The sequence below is a fragment of the Larus michahellis genome, chromosome 4 (genome assembly GCF_964199755.1).
Source record: "Larus michahellis chromosome 4, bLarMic1.1, whole genome shotgun sequence".
Lineage (NCBI taxonomy): Eukaryota > Metazoa > Chordata > Aves > Charadriiformes > Laridae > Larus > Larus michahellis.
In genome coordinates this window covers 71,919,346-71,945,886 of record NC_133899.1, presented here as the reverse complement: position 1 = coordinate 71,945,886, position 26,541 = coordinate 71,919,346, and the positions used below count along the sequence as shown (strand labels likewise).

The following is a 26,541-nucleotide window of genomic DNA, read 5'->3' as shown; positions in this document are numbered from 1 at the left end:
AGGGGTTTTGTTTCCAGCCTTGTGAAAACTCGGGGCCCCAGCCCCGTGCTGGCCTTGCTGGGGGTCCTGGGCACAGTTGTGTTGTGGTTCTGTCCTTCAGCAGGGTGTGAGGGGCGTCTGGTGGTGAGGAGCTCTGGTACCACAGTGATGGGAACCATGTGCTTATCTGCAGGGAAAAAGCCTACTGGAAGGACTGACGTATGCTAAAGAGTGACAGGAAAATAGAAAGAATTGAAAATTGGAGGGGAATGATGTTTAAGTGTCATGAAAGGTTTTGACCAGAAATGCGTTTTCAGTTGCATTCTGTGGGGTAAAGAGGGGACAGTCACTAATGGCAGTAGCTGTGGGTACATTTAGAGTATCTGAAAGGAAGACTGTTTTTCTAGCTTGTGAAAGTCAGAGGTGATTGTAGTCAGCTGCTTTTCCCTAGCCGCATTCGAAGTAAGGGTTGGTTTAATAAGAACATGTGCAACGAGCAAATTTGGAGAAGACTAAACATCTGTGCGAGGTCAGGGAGGAGCTTCCTCTAGATTTGGTCAGCTGATGGCACTGTGGTGATAAGAGATTTGTGCATCTCATCTCATGAAGATGCCGGCATCAGACAACACGGGAGGCGAGCTTGCAGCTCTTTCCAGCCAGGGCTTTGCTCTGTTTTAGCAAATTCAGATTTCTGTGAGCAAATGACAAAAGTGTGGTGGTGGAGAAGATGGGACAGGACAAGGCAATTTCCTTTCTGTAGCACTGTTGCCTCTGTCTCTGTTCTTGGGGCCTTTCAGTTTACCAGCCCTTTTTGCTGGGCCAGTGAGAGCTCCATCCATCTGTAACAGTGGAGTTGCATCCTCTCTCTTGGACTGGGTGGAATATATACTCTTACATGACTTGCCAGTAAAAACGGATTTGCTGCTCTGACGGAACCTTTCAGCTGATTTTAAAAAAAGTAAAATAAAATTCTGCTGTGATGTGGAGGCGCTCTTCTGAATGTATCTGTTTAGTTTCCAGCCTGGAAAGCCAACAGAGGTGTCCAAACAGTCAAAGCCTTCCAAGAGATTTCCTGCAGTTTTTCCCCCCTGAAAAGCTGTGACCTCCTTCGGTAATTACATTCCAGTGTAGCCTTATCTTTGAGGGCCATGAAAGCTGGAGTTCACGTAGGATACGTGCTCAGCCAGAGTGTTGTCACAGCTGCAAAATTCATTTTTCTACCTTTTGCACTTTCTCCAGTGCCTTGTACATGCATGTGTGTCTCTTTTTCTTTGATATACACATATACCCTTAGTCAAACTACTTAGTCTAAAAGTTGGGAAAGAAAAGAGAGAATTTCTGTGTTTAAACTCTTGAGAGGCACTCTGCTATCATAATGATAGAGCTGTAGGATTACCCAGAGATACAAAATGACAGACATCATAGTTAATACTCATCAGCATCCTTTCTAGCAATCTCAAAGCAGTCCCATCAGTAAAAAGCCTAAGCAAGCTGTGCTGCATTATCATGATTGAGGGCCAGATCAGATTTGATGTTGCTGGCTGACATGAGAGAGAAGGAAGTTTTTCCACTTCTAAAGCTAACTTTATAAATAAGCTCTTTGTAACATTGCAAGCACATCCTCACATTTCTATTAAAATACCCAGTAATGACATGAAAACCATCCTCAAACATGGTTCCAGATACTTTGCCTTGAAATTAAAAGGAAGGGAGCTGCTTACATTCATCCCTGGTAAAGGAAGATGTAGCTCAATGCTTTCCCGGCATTAAGAGTTTGGGCTTTATATATTCCAGGCCCTTCCCAGCCAACATCAAGTCCAGCAACGTTGATTTTTAATCAGGCACAGTTACCACTGTTAGTCTCCTCTGAAACAAGTGGGTGATGCGACTTATCTCCAGCCATTTTAAGGCTTTACGCTGTTTTCTGTAACTGTATTAACGTTGTACAGTCCAACACTTGGTTTCCTGCACTAAGAAGTCCTGTAACTACCAGGTCTCTGACTTCACTGGAATTTCACTGACAATTTAGCATAAAATAGAAATATTTTCGTTGCTGTATTCCCACAGGAAGAATATTTGTGGCTTTTATAACAAAGGCTCTACAAAGACTATAATACATACCATTAGCATTTTTGTTGTACCGCATGAAATGTTGCACCAGATTTATGAATAATTGTTTCTAAATTGGGGCATCAGGTATGTGCTAGGGGAGAGGAAAGGATCCCTATAAGGTGTTCAGTTCTATTCCTGACTGTGCGCAAGACAGCTGTTTGCCTATAAATGATGGCATTAAAAGAAAAAATAAAAAGGAGCTTTTTTTTCTTCTTGCATTTGCTTTTCTGGAGGTCCGCCACCCTTCTACTTTGAGATTTTTCTACCCCCTGCTGGAGGCAGGAAGAAGAGAAGCAGGGAGGTTCAGAGTGGGGAGGGAGATCTTCAAGAGGCGCTGGGGTGCTTAGAAACTCTTCATCTTTTGGCTGTGAAGGGTGGTGGGTAGCTGTCTCTTGGACTTCCCCGTGAGAGGGCAGGCGATCGTTCAAGATCAGTGCCCGGAGAGGCAGAGACGGGGAGGGGGGCAAGATGAGTATACGTTCTCTCTGTTCTGTTTTGTTGTAATCGATCTGATTACCAAACATTATTAAGATTTGTTTCCCCAGACGGCCGGTCCTTTGCTCTCACAGACACACAGATCTGATGCACAGCTCATGCTAGTAAATTGAATTTGAGCTGGCAGCGCTAGTATGAACCACTTGCCTGTACGTACACGAAGCAGAGCTCTCTAAAAGACCAGAGAGCTTCACTGACATGGATTATAGGAACTTGTGGTTAAAATCAGTAAACCAGCTCTCACAAGAGTTTGTTACAATTTTTGGAGCACAAAAAGAATTGTGGGGCATTTTTGCTATTTGGTTGTAAACACAAAATTGACAAGAAGACGTCTTTCTTACTACAAGCAAGCCCTCTCTTTTTTCGTGGCAGCTTTCGTCGTGCTTCCTGCTTGGCTGGAGCCACGGCCGTTCCTCCCCAGCAGGCACCCAGCTGCCCGGGACGGGGAGCTGTGTCGGGGAGCCGCAGGGGAAGCGAGATGTAGCACCATTTAAAAGGTGGTTTCCCTTCTGCCCTTGCTGAATGCCTGTGAGGATGGTGCAAAACACACTTGTAATTCTTGTTAATGAAAGCACTAATTTTCACAGAGCTGTCCTGAGCTACGGTTTAGCCGCCCAGCTGTTCCAGCCTGGGGCTGAGCCCTGCGGGATGCTGGTAACTCTGATCCTCTTCCACGGGCACTACTCATTCTCTGGCTTGTATACACATATAAGTGCTTTCCTGGATTACAGCCACAGCTCTCACTACTATCTGGATAACGCTTCATTTCATTTTATTTATTTATTTTTTTTAATGTCCGGCAACTTCTTTTAGGCACAGCCTGTGCACGTGGTCATTTTGGGTCCCTGTTCACCAGAGAAAGAGAGCCCCTTAGCTGACCCACGCTGTTTTGCGAAGTTAGTACACTTTGCACCTTTCAGCTGAGGATCTGAAAGAGTTTGCAAAGGAATTGCAGTTGTATTTTGCCCATTCCTTACTCCTCCGATAACCTCACCTCTCAGCTAGTGGTGATTCAGAGTCTGAGGGGTTTGAACAGGATCATTCACAGCAAGTCAGAGGTTGGCAGAAGTGTAATTCCATAGCTCCCCTTCTTTTTTTAATTGAAATGTAACAGATAATATTAAGTAAAAGGTTGTTTTAACTGTTTTGGATAGAAAGGAGCTACGTGATAGCAGTTTGGCACGTTAGAGGCATCCGAGGGGCCTGTAAGTGCGACTTAGCTGCAAAGTCTTGCCTTAGTGCTCACTCTCTAGAGACTCAAGTGAATTACTCTCTCACCACATTTCAGTTCGTGGCATTTCACATTTCCTCTGTTTTTTGAAATGTTGAAGTAAAAAATTCCAGCAAAGCCAATATTTCACTTACACGTTTGCTACTATATAGTGCAGATGGTACTAAGTCTTTGCATTAGCAAAGTGTTTGCTGGAAGATCTGAGATGCGTATGCAACTGAAGTCAAGAAAAATGTAAGCGAAAGCAAGTTTGATAGGTTTTTTCAGATTTGCAACATTTCTTCTACAAAATATCTTCTATGAAGTATTGAAGTAAGAAACAAAAAAAACCCCTAATAACTGGGATGTAATGTTAAGTCTAAACAAACTGTGTTGCAGTTGTTTTAAATAAATCCTATTATGATGTATGCTGTTTAAGCTAAGTTAAAGCCCCAATCTAAGGCTGACTAATTTCACTTTTGAAGTCTCTTCAGTGTGCAGGCATTTATGTTCACTGTGTTGCTTTCAGCAGGAGCTTTCACTAAAAAAGGCCTATATGGTCTCAGAATATTGATTGTTGTAATTAGAAAGTAATTCTGCTGCTCCATTGGTTATCTTGTAGACATCTGCAGTGGGAATGTCAAGATCTTCAAAGGCTTATCTTTGTTTTCATATTTCATGATAATAATCCTTCAAAGATGACATTACTTCCTGCACTGCCTTATCATTGGCCTGCGTCTCATCCCTCAGCTCACTTGGGAAGCTCTCCAGCAAAAAAAAGTCAAAAGGCTCTGGATTCCTGCTCTTCTGTCATTTCCTTGATTTGAAAATTAAAGGAGGAGTATTGCAGGAAGAGTGGAACCGTTTTTGTGAGATGATGGCAGAGTTGCTGGCGCTGTCTTTCCTCCTCCATTGATTTCCTTCTGAGAAGCAGAAGAGCAGCTTGTTCCAGCCATGTTGAACATCATTCCCTGTGGAGAGCGCTCAGCCGTCATCCACAGACCTGGGCAAGTCTTTAGCGCCTCCATGTACAGGCTGGGGCTGGCTCGCAGCAATGCAAAATAACAATTGTCAAGTGCTCTGATGGAAAATAGGCTTTAGTCTGCTTCTGTGTGTTGGGGTAAGTTTGTGTATAGTTCAGTTGGACTTTAATGGGGATACGTTTGCAAAAGATTGGCAAGGGAGAAACGGTTGCCCCCGGAGGGTTTTCCAATGTGTGTGATAATAGGTTTTCAAAACTAGTAATTTGATTTATTTGTTTATTGATTGATTCATAGTAGTGTCTGTTAGTTGGTCTCAATCTTAGGAAGAAGGGAAGTAAATGGTACAGACTTTGATTTTTTTCTTTATTTATAATATGCCTGCCTGTCTTGGGCATAACTCTACAAAGTGTGATCTGTTCTCTCAGGTGTGACTTTACTCAAGAATTAGCACTAACACTCCTCCATTTATCCACTGTCCCTTCTGGGGAAAAAACACCTAATCCAGAACTGGAGGGCAAGCCTGGGCTGGCTGTCATGTCTCTGGTATGGAGCTGAGCGCCGGCAGACTGCATGTCTGCGTACCTGCTAGTTGGTCATGCTTATACTGTTTTTTTTGAGATGCTTCTTGTGTCGATTCTAACTGCCCTGCCTACATCCACGCCTTGATACCCAGGATTGCAGAGCGTACACCAGAGTGGGAACTGTTGGGTTTGCAGCCAATTTTCCCATCCTTTCCTGTGTTCATGAAGAAGTCCCTGTGCACAGACCTCCCTAAATGCGGGCCACTGTCCTTCCCCTCTGGTTCTCCCAGTCCCCCACGTACGAGGCTCTGCCCGCTGGCACCTCTCTGCACCCTCCTGCCTGGACCTGCTCCTCTGTCCTGTAGAGGAAAGCAGAATAGAGAAGGCAAGAGCCTGAACAGAAGTTTATATGCAGACATGGGAGCACAATGGAAGAGGTGAGACCACTTGCAAGCCAGGTGGCTTGCTTGCTGCCTTTCCTTCATAGTCCCATGGTTCGAGTGCTACTGAAGTAGCCTCTGGCCAACTCCTCTTCTTTATACCAGAAGTCTTGCTTACGTGCTTAAGGCTACTGCCGCAGAGCTCAGGCCGGCTGCGTATGACAGCTGTGGGCTTACATTGCCACTCCGTGCTGTGCTGGCGCAGGTGTGCAGCTTCAGCTCTGCGCTGCTCTCCTGCAAGTGCAGGTAGCCACCGAGCTTCAGGCATCCCGCCTGAGTTCAGCAGCTCAGAGCACATCGTGTGCTGGAAGCTGATAGGCCTGGGTCTTCTGCGTCCCTAGCACTGCCCTAAGCTTTTTGCAGGTCAGCTTTGCCATGAAGTGGTGCAAGGTCTGGTCCTGGAGTGTCAGACATCATCCCAGTGCTTCTGCAGGTTTACCTAGATGAGCCTGTGTGCAAAGAGGCTTCCACTGGCATTGTTTCTTCATGACTGTCATGGTTTGGGCTGGGCTGGGCACTAAAATGAATGACACGGGCTCCCTTTAACCTCTTTCCCCTTCAGAGAAGGGAGCGCATCTCCCTTCAGAGGAGGGGACACTGTGTTTTTGTGGTCTTTCCCTCTCTGTCATAGAGTTCTGCAGAGGGCTTACCTGCCCTGGAGAAGGACAGTTTGGAAGGCACCTTCTGGAGAATCCCTTTCCCCGGGTGACGTTGTGAGCAGCAACACTGCATAAATACTTCTGAAAACTCACATTCAGACTTTTGACTTTGTTCCTGCTCCTGTTAGAAGAGTTTTCCCGAGATACCATTACTCTTTTGTCTAGAAACGTTCTGGTTACCAGTCTGTCTTCAGCCAATGTTGCTTTAATGAAACTGTCTTCAAACTTAATAGTTCTTCTTCCTTGCTTTTCCCTCCTGCATCCCATGGTCACCTCATTGTATTGATAGAGTCTTACGTCTTTTCTGACTTTGTTTTGCCTAACTGAGCAAGCCAAGCTCTCTGTTTTCTCTCCTAAAGTTGGTTTCCATATTGGTTCAGTTGTCCGGCTTGGTTTTTTAGCTTTTTTTTTCCTCTTTTTTTTCAAAGAATGAATCTTTCCTACTTTCGTCGGGATACCCATTGGAGTGAGATCTTCACGCAGTAACTTGCAGGAACTGCAGCCTCCCCGAGGCTGAGGTCCAGAGTTCCTCAGCCCAGTCTGTTTCCCAGAGGTTCCAGAGGAACCATTTAATTCATCAAAACTTGCTCTTTGGAAATCATAGATCTTAAGCAAAGTTAGGCTTGCTGTTATCCTTTCCACTTAATCTAAACTGAATCACTTTGTGGTCCCCTGCTCCAAAGTCATCCTCATTACTTAAGATAAAGAGCAGAAAAGAATCTATTCTTGTTCATTCAACAACATGGATAAAGAAACTTGTCAGCTGTCACATCCAGGAATAACTGGCCTTACCGTGGTTAATAGCATTTGTTCGCCAGTCTGTACTGTGAACTTAGTCTCCTGAGTTGATGTAATTCCCGTTTCTTTAATGGTGCAGAGCTCTATCCAGATCCATATCTGGTGCAAGAAGTCAAGAGCAGACCCAGTGTCTCTCGCTTAGAAGTCGTCTTTGACCATCTTTCCACAACATTTCCAAACGTTTTCTGTTTTCTTCAATTTCCAAAGTCTGCTGTTTCATTACTGCATGGCAGTATCCTACCGTATAAAACCCACATTTATTTTCCTTGAAAAGCACAGACCTTTTGACACCTGTTTCAATAATAATTGCCGTTCCACCCTGTTTGTGAATTTTTCTGTAATAACACAAGTGCCTTGAGTTCCTCTTTTATTATGTCAGTCTGCCTGCGTTATTAGCACACAGCTATTTTAGCTGCTGGGTTTTTTGTTCAGCTTTTCTGCTCTTGTTTTTGGTTTTAGACTGCATTTGGCTCCCTAGTTAGACTATAGACAGTCCTTTCACGCAGTGTCACATGCCTGACCCCTTTTCTCATCATTAGTAGCATTTTTTTCCTTCAAATCCCTGAAATACCTTTCTCACTGTTGTTTTCATGTTTATCTGACATTTTGTCCTTTGCTTTCTGGATCCTGAAACCAGTGTGGAATTTGTGTTCGCCTTCCCTTGCCGTGTTCATGCTGTGGGTTGTGCCATGGTGGTTCTGGTAGCTGGGATGTTTGGGTGAAGCCCTCGTGAAGACTCATCTTACAGTGAAAGTACCCAAAAGGCACAGTTTCCTGCAGAACTAGTGGCTGACAGCCGGCAGGACTGTAAACATATCCCTACGGGTCACTCGGGCTATGCGAGATGCGTTGGCTCTTTTCCAGTCGGCATGTCCTGCACTTGCTGGACTGGAAGACATACTCGGTTCTCAAGGTCTGGTGGACACCTGCGTATCTTGAAACAGCACGAGAAGGAAATGAGCGCTTAGAACAAACCCTTGTATGGGACAGTAGGGTATGGTCTATTTGGTCTTAAGTGGTCAGAGTTTTGTAGAGGGCTTCCTCCTGCCACCCATCCTCCCGCTTTGCTGGAAGAAAAAGCTGTTGTTAGTAGCAGGGACCATTATGAAAGCTTGAGCAATGATGACCTTGGTGTCCCAGTTAGAGTTAACACACATCTTCATAACCAGGGACAAAGAGCATGTGTGTCTGTGTGTATGTGTATCCTTTGGTCAAAAAAAAAATATGTGTGCAACCTGTAAGGCTGCAAGGAGTTACGGCCCTCATAATCCCGTCTTCCACTGTAGAAGCTGAGGCTGCAGCAATCAGTTAAGAAGATGGTTGAAATTCCTGATCACAAATTAGGTAAGTACATGATGGAACAGAAAATTGTTTCTCTCTCCTTCTGTGCTAGGCTCACTGGCTAGTGCTTTCTCCAGCTGATGTTTTCTGTTCAGTACTACAAGCGGCACGGGCTGGATGGAGTCAAAAAAGACTTTACTGTTGCCTTTGTGATGGGTAAATTTTATTTTCACATCCTTCAGCACTGAAAATTAAGTTTAACTGAGCTTAACCCACACACTAATGTGTACCAAAATGAAAAAGTATTTTAAAAATAAAGGAACAAAACCAAAGCAAACATCTCCCTGTTTTTAAGTAGAGAATGTATTATAACACACCATTTTTATCTATAAGATGTATATCTCATCTCTCTTTAGTCAGCTGTCTCTTAAAATATTTTTATCTTGCACTGGTAAAATATATGTCAGTGTTGTGAGTCTTTCTTTTAGCAGTTAATTGATCTTAATCTTTACTACTGAGATGAAAAGTTAGGATGATATGTTTTGGTTTCATGCAGCTTTCCCAATGATAAATGAACCTCTTTGAGTTTGTGCATGTGCAAGACCTTCTGTAACTCTTTCTCCTACCATGCTTTTTATTAAAGCCTTTAACAAGAATATATGTTGTAACTGTTCATACAGTTTTTCAGCTGATAAAACGGTATTGTTAGAGAACGGAAATTGTATGTGTCACTTCATGACGGTACAAATTTAACAAAATAGAGGAGCAGGAAGAAGGTTTCTCTTACAGATGTTCTGTATTTTTAAAAATTAGACCTCTCAATAATTTGTGCCGTAGTTTACTTGGCAGTGCCAGAAATGAACTTAAAAACCAGGAAAAATTATTGGTTCATTTAGACCCGTACCTTTCTTCTTCTGTGTCTCATACTAGATCCTTTCAAAGGAGTGGGAGAACCACTGTGACTGCCAGACCAGTTTTGTATTGCTAGTGAAATTGCTTCCTCCTGGCCTCTATTATATAGCTTCCAGAGTTCTCATTCTTGGTCTTTCGTGCACTGTTGTTGAGGTATGAATATAATTTCTTGTTTTCTTCCCAAGATCTTGGTTCTGAATCCTATTATTGGTTTACCGTACACTTCCACAAGTATTCTGTTTATTAAGAGCTCTTCTCGACCTTATTTAAATACTCCAGAAGTGGACTTAGTGGCGTCCTACACCAAGGAGTCTGACAGAGTTACAGTACTTACGGTTCTCTTCAGGTATTTCTTTCTATCTTGCACATTGCAGTTTTATTTTAACAGCTGTGCTCTTATTCTGTCATCAAGCAAAATAAATTAAAAATAGAAAAGAAAAAAAAGACCCAAACAGGGGAAAAAAGCCTTCACTCTATTTATTATTCTCTATGTCTTTGACCTAACCTGACTCATGCCAAGGGTAACCATCATGATGTGGGAAGGGAAAAGGCATATCTATTAACAGACAAGTTAAATAGGGGCAAGCTGCTAGTTGCTCTGTTGCAGTTGAATAAGCCTGAAGGCAAAAGGTGGAACACGGAGTGTTGCTTTTCCAACATTTTCCTGCTGCTGAAAATTGAAAAATATCAAAGAATCAAATCACAAAAAAACCCCATGTAGGAATGGGTTGTGCTAGGGATTGAGGCAGGGAGTAAAAAGACTGATCTTGTAGAAAAGGAATAAACTGGACTTTTATCTTCTGGGTACAGTGGCAGCAAGTTTTACGCATTCCAACTGGAGTAGAGTGTTTGAATGGAAAAAAGCGGTGGAGAATGCTGAGGCAGAATTAGAAGGAGCCGAAAGCTAGCATACTGAATGGTGAAGTGAAATTCTTTACAAAAAATAGTTCTATTTTAGAAGTAGTAACTTTAAATTAAAAGAAGATCTTATAAATTCCTTCCTGATGAGATAAGATGGCAATGGTTGTAGTGTACAGATGGTGCAGTTTATTTACTAACTATATTTTTTACGTCAGTTGGCAGTAACATTTTAGTAGTACCTAAATATGCATCTTCAGTGCCTCTCTCTAGGCATCTGTGCTGGAAAATTCAGGCCATGGTTGCTTTGAACTGCTTCAGCTGCTATTTTCTTTAAAACCTTATAGTATGGCTGTTAAAATAAGTACCCTCTAGCAAAATCAAGAGGGACTATGTTATCCTAATTTTATTAGGATTTAGTTGGAAGGGAATGGATTTGAAGCATTCAGTGAAATCAGATCAAAGTTTGAAATAAAAATATCAAAACAATGAAAATAATAGGAATGATTATAAAACACTTCCTCACTGTATGAAATTAACTTGGTTCAGAGATCGCCCACATAATAAAAGGACAGCTGTCACATCCGGCTTTCTCAGGTACCCTGTTTGTTTTTAATTATTTTTTGTCAATTCTAGAATAAACAGTCTGCTACCTGAGGGCTGTCCTCTGCATTGCTGAATGTTTGTATGTAACCTCATGCCAAAATATTTCATGCCTACTGTTTCGCCACTTCGCATGTCTGTGCAGGACAGATTCTCATCTACACAGGTAACGTGCAGAGTGAAATTTGGCTCAAACAACATGCACTAGATCATAATTCCACAGAGTGATAAATTATAGATCAGTCCCTCAGTGAAAGAACTAGATGCCGGTTACCGGTTTGGTGTTCACTTGTGAACGTTTTGCTGAATAGCGGCTTGAATCTTAAAATGCAGCGAACAGACCTGCCGTGAGGTTGGTGACTTGTCCTTCATCGGTATCGTCTTCGTCAGAAGAAGTTTTGTCTTTGAAAGCAATGCTGGCAAAAATAACAGTATGCTCCCACTGCAGAGGGAGGTACTGCAGCTGTGGTGGGCTGCCTGCCCCTTCCTGGCTTCGAACCGCGCTGGGATGTATGCCTTCCTGCCTGATAAGTTTGTGTAAGTGCTTTAGGTTTCTTCCGGGTTCTTTCTGATAGCCTGTGAAGGACACTTGGTAGAGGAGGGACCAAGGACTGAAACTTCAGATTGTAGCATGAAGCACTGGGTGTACAGACAGCAGTCATCTGTTAGGGAGAGCTGTGGCTGCTGGCAAGTTCTGTCACTATGTTTTTGTCGCTCTCAGGTGTTGCCTGTTTGAGACTGTGATGTGCTCTTCCTTCTTCGTACAACACCCACAGTCCTTCTTCTTCTTTGTTGTTAAGTACTTTCCTCTGTCACTGGGGAAGCTGGGCATCTTCTACTTACCACTAGCAAAAAATGAACATACAGTTTGTGTATGCAGTCAATTCCCCACTTTAATTAGCAAAAAAGAAACCAGAATGCATTCATTTAAATCCTTAATTTTCTCAATTCCAAAACTTTGTGTGTAGTTATTTTTAACCTGGTTTCCTGGGGAAAGTTGTTCCTGCAATCATTTTTCACTAACCACCCACTGTTAATAACTTCGGGAGCCTCTGTGTTAATCGCACGCTTCAGGTAGGGCAGAGATCTCAGTGTGAAATCCACAGCTTCACAAACGCAGACAGGCGGGTAGAAGGGAGAGGATCCCATCACCAGGCTGGTGGGCTGCCATGTGAGGTCAGCCCTTACCGCTAGAAATGAGAAGATCCGCATGGAAGAGACTTGACGGAGACGTCAACCATGAGGAAAGGGCCGTCATCAGGGGGCCACTGGTGGGTACCAGGAGTCTAAGCAGGAAATGCCAGTCCAAGCAAAGGAGCCCTTTGTTCGCCTGCCTTCGGTGCTGCTCCTCAAGGCTGCTTCTTGGCACTTCTTCTTGACGTCCTTCTCAGGAGAACACCTCCCAGTTGCAAGCGCAAACACTGCGCAAGAATGAACTGGCCCTTCAGTTTGCCTTCGGACATTGCTTCTGCACCTCTTTGCGGGGTCTCTGACTGCTGGCCCTCGGCCCCTGTCCTCCTTGGGGACGCAGGCCCTCCTCCTTCTTTTCTCTCTGCAGGACAACCCAAACGCACATTGTCCTGGATCCTGTTGAAACCACCCTGGGTGCGTGTGTCCAAGCCCTCCTACCTCTGCCAAGGCATTGTGGAATAGCTGTCTGGTCTCTTCAAGAATATACCGATATTCTAGACACCACAGCAGATGTGGATAGGCTTGAATCATTGTTGTGCTTTAGAAAACAGCTGCTGTGGATGTGGTTGCGTGTTGTAAACAGCTGGTGTTAGTGTCGTGAAGTCATTACAGAACTTAGTGGTCCAAAGGCTAAGAATGCACCTTTCAAGATAAACTGGTTCCATCAGTTTTATCGCAAAGCACAGAGTTTGTTACACAAACAAAACCTAAAGCCAGCAGGAAATGTGCGTTTTTCTGGTTGCGTCCTTTTTTTCTTTCAACAGCAGAATTAACATTATGCTACAAGGTTACCCACTGGGTAGTGGGACCTTATTTAAAGTAAAACAAGAAAACAAAATTTAGGAACAGCCAATAAACGAACGTTGAGGTTGGCTATATGAATTATGATGTAGTAAATTCAACTTCTGACAATCTTCTGATTTTATGGTATGAAAGAGATGGAAGAATTCTGGTTTGGTTTGGCTTTGTTCCTCAGGCTTCTCTGTTTTTTGTCTTGCTTTTTAATGTTAGATAGACTATCCCCCTTCAGTTTGACTAAAGGCAGACTCTTGCTGTGTGGGCTGTGTGGTGTGTGGACCCAGTCCTGCCACACGGCACTTTTTGGGGAGTAAAGCTGTTTGGAAATGGCACTTTCGGCATAGCTGCTCGCAGCAGGAATACTGCTTTTGATGTGTCTTCAGAGTTGAACATAAGTTGGTAAAACTGCTTTTCTGAGGTGTCTGCTGGTGACTTTAGGAAAAAGGATATGCTGACCTGTCCAGGAGACAGACAAGCACCTGCTTGCCAGTATGTGGGCACCTTTTATACTAATTTACGCTGCTGCTGCTTCAACTTTAGTTCTACACCCAGTACACTGTTGCTCTGTTTACTGTTTCAGCAATTAAATAATAGAGTAGCCATTAGAAGTGTGTTTCCAGCTATTTGCAGATAAGCATATACTTGAACTAATAAAAAAAAAATCCCTTTTTTTTTTCTTAACTGGTCAAGTGAATTTCTATTTGGCTTAAGCAGATATTGAAATCCTCTCTATGTCATTTGTGTTGTTAAAGAATTGCAGGGCTTTATACCGCATTGCATTACTGTAAATAGATTTGGAATATATAAAGGTACAATATATTTTTTAAAAGCGAAAAGTAATTTTTCTGACATGATAGCCAAAATAAAGTGCCATGAAGCTATTAGTGGTAAATTGAATTTTTTGGTATGTAATTTAGTATAAATACTGACAAGCTGAAAAAAAAAAACCCCACCCAAACAACAACTGCATACTCATTAGTCATTCAGTTTAGCAGCACAGCGGCAGCAGTCGGGCAGGGTGTGCGTTTTTATGTCTGCTTCAATTGCACACTTCATTTATTTGGACATGGCATAGGCGGCTTTCTCTGTCACACGGCATCACTGGGCGATTAGCAAGTTGTGCCCCAGGGCAGCTGGGACGCTTTGCTGGGGCAGATGTTCTTTTCAGCTTATTCAGTGGCCGTTGTGGGGTTGTTTACTGTTGTCATAGCTACCTGCATTTCCATAGCAGCCGAGCTGCTGCGTGTGAAGCGAGTGAATATAGTTATAAAAGGATCATATTTTGTCCTGTCTCTATAACTTACCATCTGTCAACTGACTGTTTGTGATGGATTCAGCAACCGATTGAAGAATAGCAGCAGCCAGCCAATGATTTTTGCTTATATTAAAGTGACAATGGATGAGGATGCAAATAAGTTGGTGCGTCAATGAAATGCTAGTTCCTTCCCCCGCCCCCGGCCCTTAATTGTAGCGGTTTGGCTTTCAACACTTTTCTCAAACCTTGCTGAAATCCGTACCAACACACCAAAACGACCAAGTGTCATCCTCCGTACTTGCTCAGGTGTAGGCGTTCCTTACGCTTTTCCACTCTGCTGTCAGCTCGTCCCTGTGTGTTGCTCACAACTTGTGATGTTGCACCTGCTTTCGCAGATCCTTTGTAATGAAATCTTAAATACTCTCCGCAGAATTAAACAGCAAAATCATGAGGCTGTCAGAGAAGGTACCATGCACACACAAGTATGGTTTGTTAACATTCATCACTGTGCTGTACTTAATAGTAGCAATGGGATCACATGCAAGTTTGGGGGTAAATTCATTGTGTGATCAACGAGCCCTCTGAATAATGAACTCTTATACCTTTTCACTGCAGAGATTTGGTTGAACCTATAGTTTAGCAACGGGGGCAAGAAGATTAGCCCAGTTGTAAATAATGTATTTATTGGTTGATTTTTCCAGATCCTGACATTGATGCTGCCACTGCCATGATGCTTTTGAATACTCCCCCTGAGATACAAGCAGGTTGTGAGTAGATATTTCTATAGCATATAGCAACATAGACGTGTAAAGTTAATATTCTCTTTTATAAGTATACAGCGTACCAGATAAAAAGAAGGATTTCATGAAGAAATACAACTTCCCTTGTAGATCCTTACACTTCCTTGACCCTTACATGAGTATAATTTTGTGGTTCATATTACATTCTTTGTTACATGAATAATAGTAATCCGTGCTCTCTAATGTAAAAGAGGGGTTATTGTTATTCATGGCATACACATAAGTGAGTAACATAGTATTATCCGTACTGATAGAAAGACCTGGGGCAACAGCCAGGAGAAAGGCAGGGAGGGAGAGAGAGCAAGAGAGCGAAGGGTACATGGCATATGGTTTTGTTTTCGTTTTGTTTTGATTTGACTCCCATCGTGTGAGCTACCACAGCCATCTGGATACTTTCCACTCACTTGGGCGCTGTTTCAACTCCTTCCTCGCGCACATCCTGCCCGTTTTGCTTCTTTGCTCTGTCTGATGCGAGGCAGTAGGCAGGCTCCGGGGAGCAAGGGAAGGTCTCATTTCCTGCCAGTACTGTCCTCCTTGTTCTCTGACCAGACCCGAGGTTTTTGATGCTGTGTATTCACAGAGCACCGAAGGGGCCTCGGCCCCCGCTGTACTGGGCTGTGCAAATACTGCAGGAATCATCCTGCCCCGCAGAGCTTGCGGTGAAGGTATTAGAGGAATCCGTAGAGGAATACGGCTGCACAAAAGCAGGGAGTACAAGAAAACAAACATATCGCTGGTCAGCAAGCACAGTAGTAATGCCAAGTGACAGGCAGCTCTAAAAAATAAAGGCAGAAGTTAAAATAGAATCCATTATCAAGCCTGTCTAGCATCGCCGCTATTGTTCTAGCTCGGGCAACCAAATCCAAATTCCAGGGGAAGCCTTGATTCGCACTTTGATACTCTGCCTGGGGAAGAGAGTCAATTACCATCAAAGCATTTCCTGTGCAGCCGAGGAAAGCTATTGTCAGCCGGCTTTGTGACCCTGCCAGAGAAGTGCCTCTTGAGAAGCTCCTCTTGGGGGAGAGCGCGATGTACCAAGAAACTGTCCATTCTGGAAAGAGAGATGAGTGGTCCTTGTCCTCCTCTCCTAAACAGCCTTCAGGGACTGCGCATGGTAAAAGGGCGAGCAGTCCTAGGTGTGTATAGGTAGGAAGACAGAAAGGTTTTATTGGGAAGAGGAGGTTATCGTTGGGCTTAGTGGGAAGAATAAAATGAGAGGTCTTCAAAGGATCAGAAATTTAAAGAAGCCAGACTTGTGGGGCAGAGAAAAGGGGGAAAGAAGTTGGGGTAGAATGAGAGTGCAGGGGTAAAAAGGGTATGTGAGAAGAGGGAAGGAGACATAAAGCAGTATGTGCATGGAGAAGGATGGGGAAAACACAGAATAATCTGAACTCCTGGAAGAACTGGAGAGCAGAAGAAGATTGCAGGCAAGAAAGGGAGGAGATCCATAGTAAGCTGCATGTACTAAACACACTGCAGATTTTTATCACATGCGCGTGTTTGCCAGCATTGCAGGTGTTTGTGTGGAAGTGATTTGGAGACTTGGGCACTGTCATTTCATAGAGATCATAGCTTGCAGGTTGGCAAATGGCTTATTGCTATTTTAGTTTATAGAGGTCTCTCTGAGGAAGGAAACTCTAGCCTTCTACAAGTTTGACACATCTCTTCCCCCACGTCACCTTCCCAGTGGGCTGCTGTGTCAGGACCTCAAAAGCGAGAGGGAGCTGAAAGCAGAAGGATGGTTCCTCATTCACATTGCTCCCTCCTTGATGTCCGCAAGTAAGGAGGCCTTCCTCTCTGCCTTTAAACTGAAACGCGGGGTCTGCTCAGAAGTTCATGAACCCTTCCAAGCATTGGGTAGAATTGGCTGGTGCCAGGAGGAAAGGGCAGAAGCTTTTATTGTAACCTCAGACGTCCTCTCACTTACAAAGGAGAAACATTTTTGTGTGTGTGTGAATGGATACTTGAGGAAGTAAATCAGCCTGTCGCATGAATTGCAGTTGGGTCTCGCTTATCTACCATGTTAGAAAAATCTTAGGCAGCTTATTAAGCGAATTAATTACCACTGCACATTAAGAAAAAATTGCATGAAAAATCACATTTAAAATTAGTTTTCAAATAAAAGGCAATTGGGCTATAAAATTTTCATTGCAATACTGAGCATCGTCTAGAAGGTCGCAGTTCATTCTCTGCTCTGTCAGTGACTACAGTGGTCTGTAAATCAAGCTGTGAATGATGAGGGCAGTAAGCATGCCGGACTGTTCCATCCCTTGAAGACGTAGAGTTCTGTTCATCGTATCAGACCGTAGTGTCAAGCGTGTGCTCAAGCCATCAGGGCTGCAAAATGCCCCATCTTCTGAAAACAAGATCTGAACACGGGGGGACATAATTTACAGTTTGGCCACAGGTGTTAATACCTGACTGAAAACACCCTTTGGGTCCAAGAGTCTGACTCCGAATGGGCCAGTTAGTTCCACAACAAAGATGGTCAGATGGAGGCAGAACCTGAGTGTTGTTTCACGGTGTAACAACTTGACAAGTCAGAAAGTTTAAAACTCTGGTCCATTAAGGCCTTTGGCTACAGACATCTGTCCTGCAAACATTTAACTGTCTTTGTGAAACATGGATACCTGCCACAAAGTAGATTGCGACAGAGTCTGGATTCACGTTTGTGTGGACGGTTACATGTGTTGTCTTATGACTTTAAAGGCATCTTCTTGGGTTAAAAGCTACCTTTCAAGCAGGATAACAATCCGTGCTCATCTAGGCAATGTGGGTGCTAAAAGCATCTTTAGCACCATCATTCAAAGTCTTATTAAAAATTATTCTTTTAATATAGTCCATCAGAAAGGAATCCCATCTCAGTGGCATTGGAAAATCCGGAGTAAACTATTCGTGCTTTGTAGCAGATTGATTAATTAGCTTTATGTTTTTAAAAGACCGTTTAAAATTCCATACCCATGTGTGAAACACTGCTAACAACCACACATGAATTCTAAAATCAGCTTTTGCTTTCAGATGAAATCTTGAAATGGTGTCTGAGCTGGCACAAACGGTGCTTATCATTTACCCCAGTCACACAGTGCTTTAGTTCTCACACATAAAATTATGGCAGAATTTAAAAGAGTAAAACACTGCTATTAGGATTGTTTTGTGTTTGGGGGTGTTTATTCTATAGACTCATGAAACTGATTGTTCACATCGTCACTAAAGGTTGGAAATAATGTAATTATAGTTGGGGCGTTGACATCAGAAATCAATTTCTAAAATATTATGCTTTTCAGTATTTTCAGAGACCAAATATTTCTAGATTGTAACTAAAGGCCGAAGTTCAAAGTAGCGAGCTTTTGCGTGACTCTACTGAAACATACAATCCAGCTGGCAGCTGGCACCAAAATGCAGCATGAAAGATTCTGTGATATGCCAAGAAAGGGCATGTAGGAACATATTTTTAATACTTTATTTGATTCAGTTTATGGAAGTCCTTGTATTTCATCAAGTTTTGTATGGTTTGATTATGTTTAAAAAGAAGCAGCAACTGAAACATCTGCTTTGTTCAGTAGCAGCTATCACAAGTTACAAATACTTTGGATTTTGTTAGCAGCCAGTACATGAATATTAATTCCAAAATACGTGACTTGCATTGAAAACTGTAGTTTGACCTGCAGGGGACTGGGTACTGGCTGGCCGTCTCCGGCAAGTTGCATCAAATTTCTGGGCCTGTTTTCCCTGATGGGAATCTACTTCACAGAGAGGACAGAGGAAAAGGAGATGGTAAACAAGCGATAAAGCTCAATTTAGAAGTCGTGGCTACTAACCCAATGAAGCCCACGGGTTAGTTTTGTACAATTGTTAAGATTTTCAAGACTTCAATTCTTACCAATGTCTTGAAAGTAAGTGTTACCAGCTGTCACTCCAGTATATAGCATTCCCAGCTCTTAAAAAGAGTGTTGCGTCCTGGGCATGTCATTTAGTCTTGCCAAACCATTGTGTTTTCCCATCAGTAAAATGGAGATTGTTTTGGGTGCTTTTGCAGTGTTTGGACTTCCTGAGATTCAAGTCACTGTAAGCATTTTAAGTAGCAATACCTACTTAATTGGTGAGGTCATTCTGAACTCGGAACCATTTGCTCTTCAGGAAGGACCAGTTAAGCGTGTGGAGTGTGTGGAGTGTCCTGCTGCTACTGCTAGTGAAACAACACTGTGGTCAAAGTGATTATACTGGAAGTATAATCACTGGAAGTGATTAGACAAGAAGCTCCTGACTCCGCAATATTATACATAGCTTCGAATTCATGAGTAGTCCTTTGCTATATAGTTTGGGAATTGCACACAAATGTAAGTACATTGCTCCAGCTGAAGTTTAATACTGCAAACAGGCATAAACAGTGATTGCAGAAAGGATTTGGGTAGAAACCATGAAAGTGAGAGTCTTTAGCTCCGAACATCCATCTCCAGTTTTCAGTACTGCTCACCACTTCTCACCCAGGTTAGCTGGGAAGTGGTGGCCTTCAGGAGACTTTGCAACACTGGTTTTGTGGGTGGTTCCTCACAGGAGACTGAAGTGCTGTGGTAAAGATGTTTGGGAAGATGTAAGCATGGAGTTTTGCTGGGTCCTTCTTTAAAAGCAAGCTTTCCAAGGCTGAGATCAATATGTCTCTCTGGTTTGGAAAGCTTTATTAATCTTCGTCTCAAAGCATATAAAACGCAGAATAGATACATATATTTCAAATTTGATGGGAGGAGAAATACCTCCCTAAAGAGATCTACTAATACTGTACCTTTATACTTCTGAAATTGTAACCTGATGAAATTTGCTTTTTAAGCTAATGCAAGTGGATTGTATACATGGCAGATATGTTTACGGAATCAAGGCAAAAAAAATTTATATAAAATTGCCTTAACAACGGACAGAAATCCTCCAAATAGGATGAAATAGAACGTGCTGTTTTCTTGGGACTTTTTTATTGTATATGAAACTTGATAACAGTAATGTTCTGTTTGCACTGCTTGTGGACAAGTCACGTCATAGAACTTATTAAGCTTCCAGACGAACATTTTATATCAGAAAAGAATAAATCATTGACAATGAAATGTTTCATAAAGCTGTATTTGCTGACAGTTCTGTATCAAAGTGAGAACTGGGAAAAGACCTTTTCCTAAGGTTGAAACTTTCCATTCTAGTTGTGAGATTTTTTGGGGAACGGCATCCTCAACTTCTATTAAAGCGGATTTTATTGGGTTTTTTTGCTTCAGTGTTTCAGTATTAAGTCATTAAGGTGAGGAAACAGAATTGGAAAGAAAACTTACTTTTATGAAATACTTCCTACTTCTTTCTCCCTACTCCTCATAATTTGATTTAGCAGCATTGTTTAGTTTGTTAGAATTGTTAGTCGTGGTTTTCTACTTATACAAAAAATAACTCGGAAGATTGAACTATTTTTATTAAATGTCCTTAGACAAGTGTGATAGTATTATCAGAATAGACTTCTCTCCCCCCACCTCAAATTTTTGTTTAGTGTAAATGGCTTGTTGGGTGCATCCTTGATTTGCAGTCTGTTAGGACTACAGACTATGGAATTTAAGAGCTGTAAAATTGTCTTTGAGCAGTAAAATAGAAGTTAGGCAGATGGCATCAAATTTATGTCTGGGATAAGAGAGTTGAAGTGAATAAAGTTACACATTTGGCAGATAACGTTTGCTTTTGGCAACTCCTTATGTCCCATCAATTATACATCATTAGCAATTTCCTATTTTCAGTTCTTGTAGCCTGAGATAAAGTATTCTGCTAAACACTGTCCTGGAAGAGAGATTGGCATAAAAAAGCTGAAGCTGACAGATATTAGCAGAAACTCAGTATCTCTTGCCTATAATGATTTCTGTATGGGGCTATGATTTCTTCTGTGCTACAAGAGATGGGTCAGGGAAGAGAGCCCGGAGATAAATGCATGTGCCACATGGTGACAGAAGAGGCAGAGAACCAGTGCGTCCCTACAGGATACCTTCATACTCTAATATTCCACTTTTTTAAAGTTCGTTTTCAATAAATACTATTCAGCCTTCCTCACTAGCCTAAATATTGGCTACCTTGAGCTAGACAGTTTAATGGAGCATATGCTTGTTTCCCAGATGACATAAAGAACATGTTTGTTACCCCTTTCTTTTTCATTTCCTTGATTTACAGCAGATCGCTCTCAGCGCTGATACTTCGTCTAACTTCCACATGTCAACATTTAACCAAAAAGTTGGTTTCCTTATTTAGTGAGCTGTTGGGGTATCTGATGACTCTGTCCCTTGAGTATTTCCTCCTTCTTTTCCATCTGAATTTTGCCAAATTGCTGTATTGTGTGTTAGACAATCAGATCTTCAGGGAAGGACCCAGGCTAACATGGGTTTGATTGTTGTGAAGGTCTTGGATGAGGTTGTTAGCTCAGTTGCTTGGGGGACGTTTGCTTCACCCGCACACACACTTGCAAGTAAGAGGTTATGGATGCAATCTGTCTAGGGATTTGAGGAAAGAAGTCCATAGTTTGGGATATTCTACTCAGCTAATGTGCGCACAAGACCATGCTCTGAATTTAAACAGTCCTGCACTGGCTGTGGAGTGATCATGTGGCCTTCTGCTTATTTTCCACCTCCAGAGGCTGAGTACGGGTTACAAAACAACACTGGATTTTGGAGGGCTTCTGCTGGATCTTTTTAACGCTATCCGAACGTAGTGTTTTGATGGATTCAGATTATGGTGTGTTCTCCTACATGGCATTCACTTTATTGTCTGTTAAACCATAATGTGAAAGTTTGCTACAAAAGATGGATTATTTTCCCCCTTGGAGAATTTCAGAGATCCAGTCTTGCTTTTTGACGTTGGATGAATTGCCTCTCTCCTCAGTTAGCTGGTGGAGGCTTGATATGCCGGCAGATCCTACTCAGGTTGTGGAATTCCACCAGCGCAGCATAAGATCCAAAAATCATTTGCCCATTCACGCAGCAGACATGGGGCAGATTCTCTGTACATGGTTTAACTTCACTCCAGTGTAAGTATTTCCTGGGTTTAAGCTTCTTCAGAGCAGAATGAGATCCAATGCCACCTTGAAAACATAGCAGTGATGAAAGCTGAAAGGTGAATAATGATTTTGTTGTTTCAGACTCCTTGCGTTTTGCTAGGAATGTTTTGTGAAAGAGGAATCCTTTATCAAAGAGATGCACAGATCTTTTTGCATTGTTTTCTTGAGCTGAGTTTCCCAGACATAAACGTCTCTCGGCGCTTGCACAGAAAAGGTGTAAATTACATTTCACACTTCTGCCTAGGAATTGGGAACCATGTAACCTGCCTGTACTGGTGGTTAAAGAAGCATTAGAAAAGAGGAGTCTGGGCTGTAAGGTGTTAGTCCAGACTGGCACTGATTGATGATATGGCTTAGAGTAAATTATCTTACCTCCACACCTCGAATCTCCAATCTGAAATATAAATACCTCACCTCAAAGTATGGTTTTGAAATGTAATTAAAGCTTGGGAGGCATGAATGTATCTTTGGAATAAAAGCACCATGTATTTTCCAGTAAACAATCCCCAACCCTTCAAAAGTACCAACATGTGGAAATAATTCCTTGGATAGTAAGTAGCCATCTTCATACAGCCTGCACAAAGGCAGGGAAAGTGTATGGATACCGGGGACAATGTATTAGCATTTTATATACATAGATACTTCTTTTAATGAAGTAATTACTGTCCTTTTATGAAGGATGAGTATTGATGCTTTAAATGCTATAAGTAGAGATGTGTGAGCAATAGAGATCAGTCTTACAGTGGCACATTGGTTATGTGGATAACTAGAAATGAATACCTTTCACCATTGAATTATTTTGATCTTGCTTTTCATGTTACGTTTAGAATGCTACAGAAATTAATTTACTAGCAAGTTGTGGTCGGTTTGGTGTTGGTTTTTTTTTCATTATGGTTACGGATGCTTACTGAAAGGATATACTGCATTGTCCAGTGTCCTCCTTCAGTTGACCCCTTCCATACAATCTTCCCGTTTGTCAGCCTGCATAACTTACCTAGTGATGTAGTGGTACTGCTGCATCATAATTCAGAGTTTTGGGAAATGAAAATAAAAACAAGTAGCAATAACACTGCTGTTGCGAGCTGAAATATTTATTGAATTCTGAGTGGTGATTTCAATACACAAAGCTGTGGTGTACTTCAGAGAAAAGTTAGAATCATAGTTGAAGCCTCTTCTGACATGAGTAGTGCTATTGAAGCCTTTCAATGAGTGGTGGCGTGCTGAACAGGCAGACATAATTGAAGCGAATTTCATAGGCAGGAGTAGGTACCAAGTTGTCTTTTGGGGGATACTTTCAGAGGACAGCAAACTTCTACCATTTCTTTTTTTTAAAAAAACCCAGTTGTTAATTCCTGAAGGGAAGATGTGGCGAGTATGTGTGTGTGTGTGTTGAGGTGGGGATGTTTTTAAATGTGAAGCTGTCGAAGAGTGTTCCTGAATAGCACACCGTGACTTACAAACATGCAAAGAGTCGGGGAAGATGGAGCGTGGGTTCAAGCAGAGACATCAATGTGTAGAAAGTCTAAGCTATGAGACTTGGCAGTATATTTTATATATGTAGGAGCCCAGGAAAAAAGGAAACTCGGAGAAGGTAAAGAAGGAAAGACATGAGACAGTATTTTTAGAGAAGTGATGGGGAAGTGAACGGGATTTTTCAAAGAAGCAATGGGACTTGTCAGTAAGGCAGAAGAGGGTAGGAGAGGAGAAAGTATAAGATAAGCATCAGCTAACTCTGCCAACAGACCAGGATAATTAGGTAAATATGGAAAAGAAGAGTTTGGGCGTCAAGGAGCCTGTTGCTCTCTTGTTGCAGCAGAACTTTCAGTGTGTTTGCTTTCAAGTTTTAAATGCATATATATGTAGGCAACATCCACAGCTAACTGACAGGTGGCTCTGTGTGCATGCAGAAGTGTTTCATGTCAATATAAAACTCTATAGTTTGTATCAGAGTGAAGACAAAATTCCCAGCTCTTTCTTGGTCAAAACTCCTTGTTTGTTTCTTTTAATGGGACTTTGTAAATGTAGAGAAACTGTACTGTGTAGTGTGGTACAGAATCTGTCCCTCTTGAAAGCCTGTTGGAAAAGCCATGCCCATTGGAAATTATGTCTTTTTATCGATCCTTTGATACTTAGCAGGTTTATGGCTTGCTTTCAATTTGCCTGTTATCTGTGCATTTTAGTTTAGCCATATCCTTGGGCAGACTGCTTTTCTTTCATGACACTGGTATTTTGGCCATCTTAAGGTCATGGTGTTGAAACAAATTTAATAAGAAATTCAGGTTTTGGAGTTTTTAGCAAGATAACGTTCCTCTACAGTGTCTACTAACCCAAACATCAGAGCACTGAAAGCCTGATACTGCCCCCAGAGTGAAACAGATTTGATCGATTTCTCATAATCTAGTGCTGGCGGGAAAAGTGCACAAAGTAGTGAAGTATAAATAGCAAAAAGCAATTTTTAAATTATTTTGGCCATTGAAAGCTGACCCTAGTTGTTATAAAGTAGGTTCTGTAATTTTAGCCATTTGAGGCTGTACTTAAGCACCTAAATATAAATGACCTATTCCTCAGAGGTGCTCAAAAGCAAGGGTGGCTGTAACACGGTGACAGGATTTGGATAGGGGGGTGATGTGCTCTCACCAGCAGGAGAAAGAAGATTATTTTCCCAGACCTAATCTGTGTGGTCTGGAGTGAAGCAAGGTGAGCATCAGGATAGCGGAGCGGGAGGTGTGGATCTGGCTTGGTGTTGACAGGAAGGTGAAATGTACCTCAGTGGCTTAGAAATAATGTACTTCTGAGCCTATATTTTTCTGCCTCATAATTTTCAGGTGTAACTGTAATGTGTATGTGTTGATTCTTAGGCTGAATGATTCTTCTAGTCTCCCTGTAGTTTTAAAGTGATATGGTTTACATTTATCTTCTATGTGTTTATATAATACCTGTATGTTTAAAAATAGTACACCAGGAGTAATGATCGTCGTTCATTCTCTTTTTGGACATTCCCCATGAGGGGAAGTTACAGTATGAATAATGACTTATAGTAAAGAAAAAGTGAGCTAACTGGCTAGCTGTGGACATTAAAGAAGCAAGTTTGGCTTGAGGCTGTTGCAGGTTACGGTTCCAACCTGAAAAAGGGACATAATAGCTGTGCAAACGAGTGGCATTACGCGTAAGTCCCTGGTAAGTGCCAAGCATAAGAACGGTGTTTAGTGGTCCTTCCTCCTCCACAGTGGAGGAGGAAAGTGCTGAGGGCCTGCTGAGGACCTGCTAAGGACAGACTCTTCCTTTGGTGGTGCTGGTAGCGGTCCCTCTGCTCTTCCTTCAGCTGGGGGTTGGCTGCCCTAGGCTGAGCAGCGCACGAGAACATGCCTGGGTAGAAAAGAAGTTTTCGGTTGTAGGTTAAAATCTTGTGGGCCAGAGCTGCGGTTCTTGCTATACAGCCCAGCTAAAAGTCCCCAGTGAAATCTCTCATCCGTAGTGACCGGTACCTGCGCGCTTCGGTGTCGGCGGCATCCAGGTGCTGTGTTGGGTGGGGGAGGCTGGGCTGTGACCTGGCCCCGTGCTGGAGGTGCGTGACTGCTGTCAGGCTGCGTGACAGAGGTCAGCGGTGGCAAGAGAGAGGGGCTAATTAGTGGTACGGAGCTAATGCCTTTTGAGCCCTTTCTCTTTCCTTTCCTGGTAAATCCACATTTGTAGTTAATATTTTATTTTGCAGGAGACAGAGGCCAAGAGATTGCTGCTCAGAAAGTAAGCTGGGGTGATAAAAAGCTATGACCTATATTCTTGCAGTGAAGTGCTTATATTCTGTTTATCTGTAAAGGGTCGTTGTTTGTTACTGTAGCCAAAATAGTTACATCTGCGCTGGTTTTGACTCTCAAGCACAGGCATTCCCAGCAGAACGGGGATTACAAAACAAAAGTGATTTGGTTGTACAAGGAATGATCTGCAGCAACTAGGTCAGGCCGTGGCTTCCATAAGCCACGTTATCACTGGTTGCTGTTAAATTTTTTTGCCATGAAAATAGCACTGGAAATAGCATGGCATTCACAAGAGCGGAGGCTGAGATGTTCAAGGTAAGCAGTGTACTACGTGAGCCTCACTAACGTGTTCTCAGTTCATTGAAAAGCTTAAGTTCCACGTTTTGCTCCTACCTTTTTCTAACTTTTCCTTTAAAAGAAAAAATGTTCTTTTTTGTTTTTTTTTTGTTTGTTTTTTTTTTTAGTTCCTCCGGGAGTGATACAGAATGGAGCTCGAGTTCTGAGTAGAGGAATATTTCCTGGAGCCAGGCCATTGCCAATCAACCCTATAGGAAGCATGGCTGTTGCAGTGAGGTAAGAGTGGCTCATTGCGGGATCTTTATGAAATAAATGAGTATTTTGCAGAGAATGTAAAAGTATTGTAAGCTCTGGTCAACAGATACCTTGCTGATTGCTAATACTTCTGAGGTTCTAAATGAAATAAAACTCTGCTACCTAAAACTCCTGGGTTATCATTCTTTTCAAGATAGCCATGGCATATCTGTGTGTTGCATACCGGTTTGTAAAAAGCAGTTTTATTTTCACTAGCAAATTGCAGGCAGTTTATGG

At 42.3% G+C, this 26,541-nt stretch overlaps 1 protein-coding gene across 12 annotated transcripts in view; it reads left to right on the top strand.

Annotated features, from left to right (window-relative positions):
• FOXN3 (forkhead box N3) overlaps positions 1 to 26,541 on the top strand; it is a 216,009-nt gene that overhangs the window by 172,980 nt on the left and 16,488 nt on the right. For 4 of the 12 annotated variants that reach the window (XM_074585483.1, XM_074585479.1, XM_074585478.1 and 1 more), the window contains exons 5-6: positions 14,797 to 14,859; positions 26,178 to 26,286. In XM_074585483.1, coding sequence (XP_074441584.1) covers positions 14,797 to 14,859; positions 26,178 to 26,286 — 172 coding nt within the window. Of the gene's footprint in view, positions 1 to 14,796; positions 14,863 to 26,177; positions 26,287 to 26,541 lie in introns of all 12 variants that reach the window. The other 8 variants (XM_074585481.1, XM_074585477.1, XM_074585476.1 and 5 more) reach the window with 2 other exon arrangements.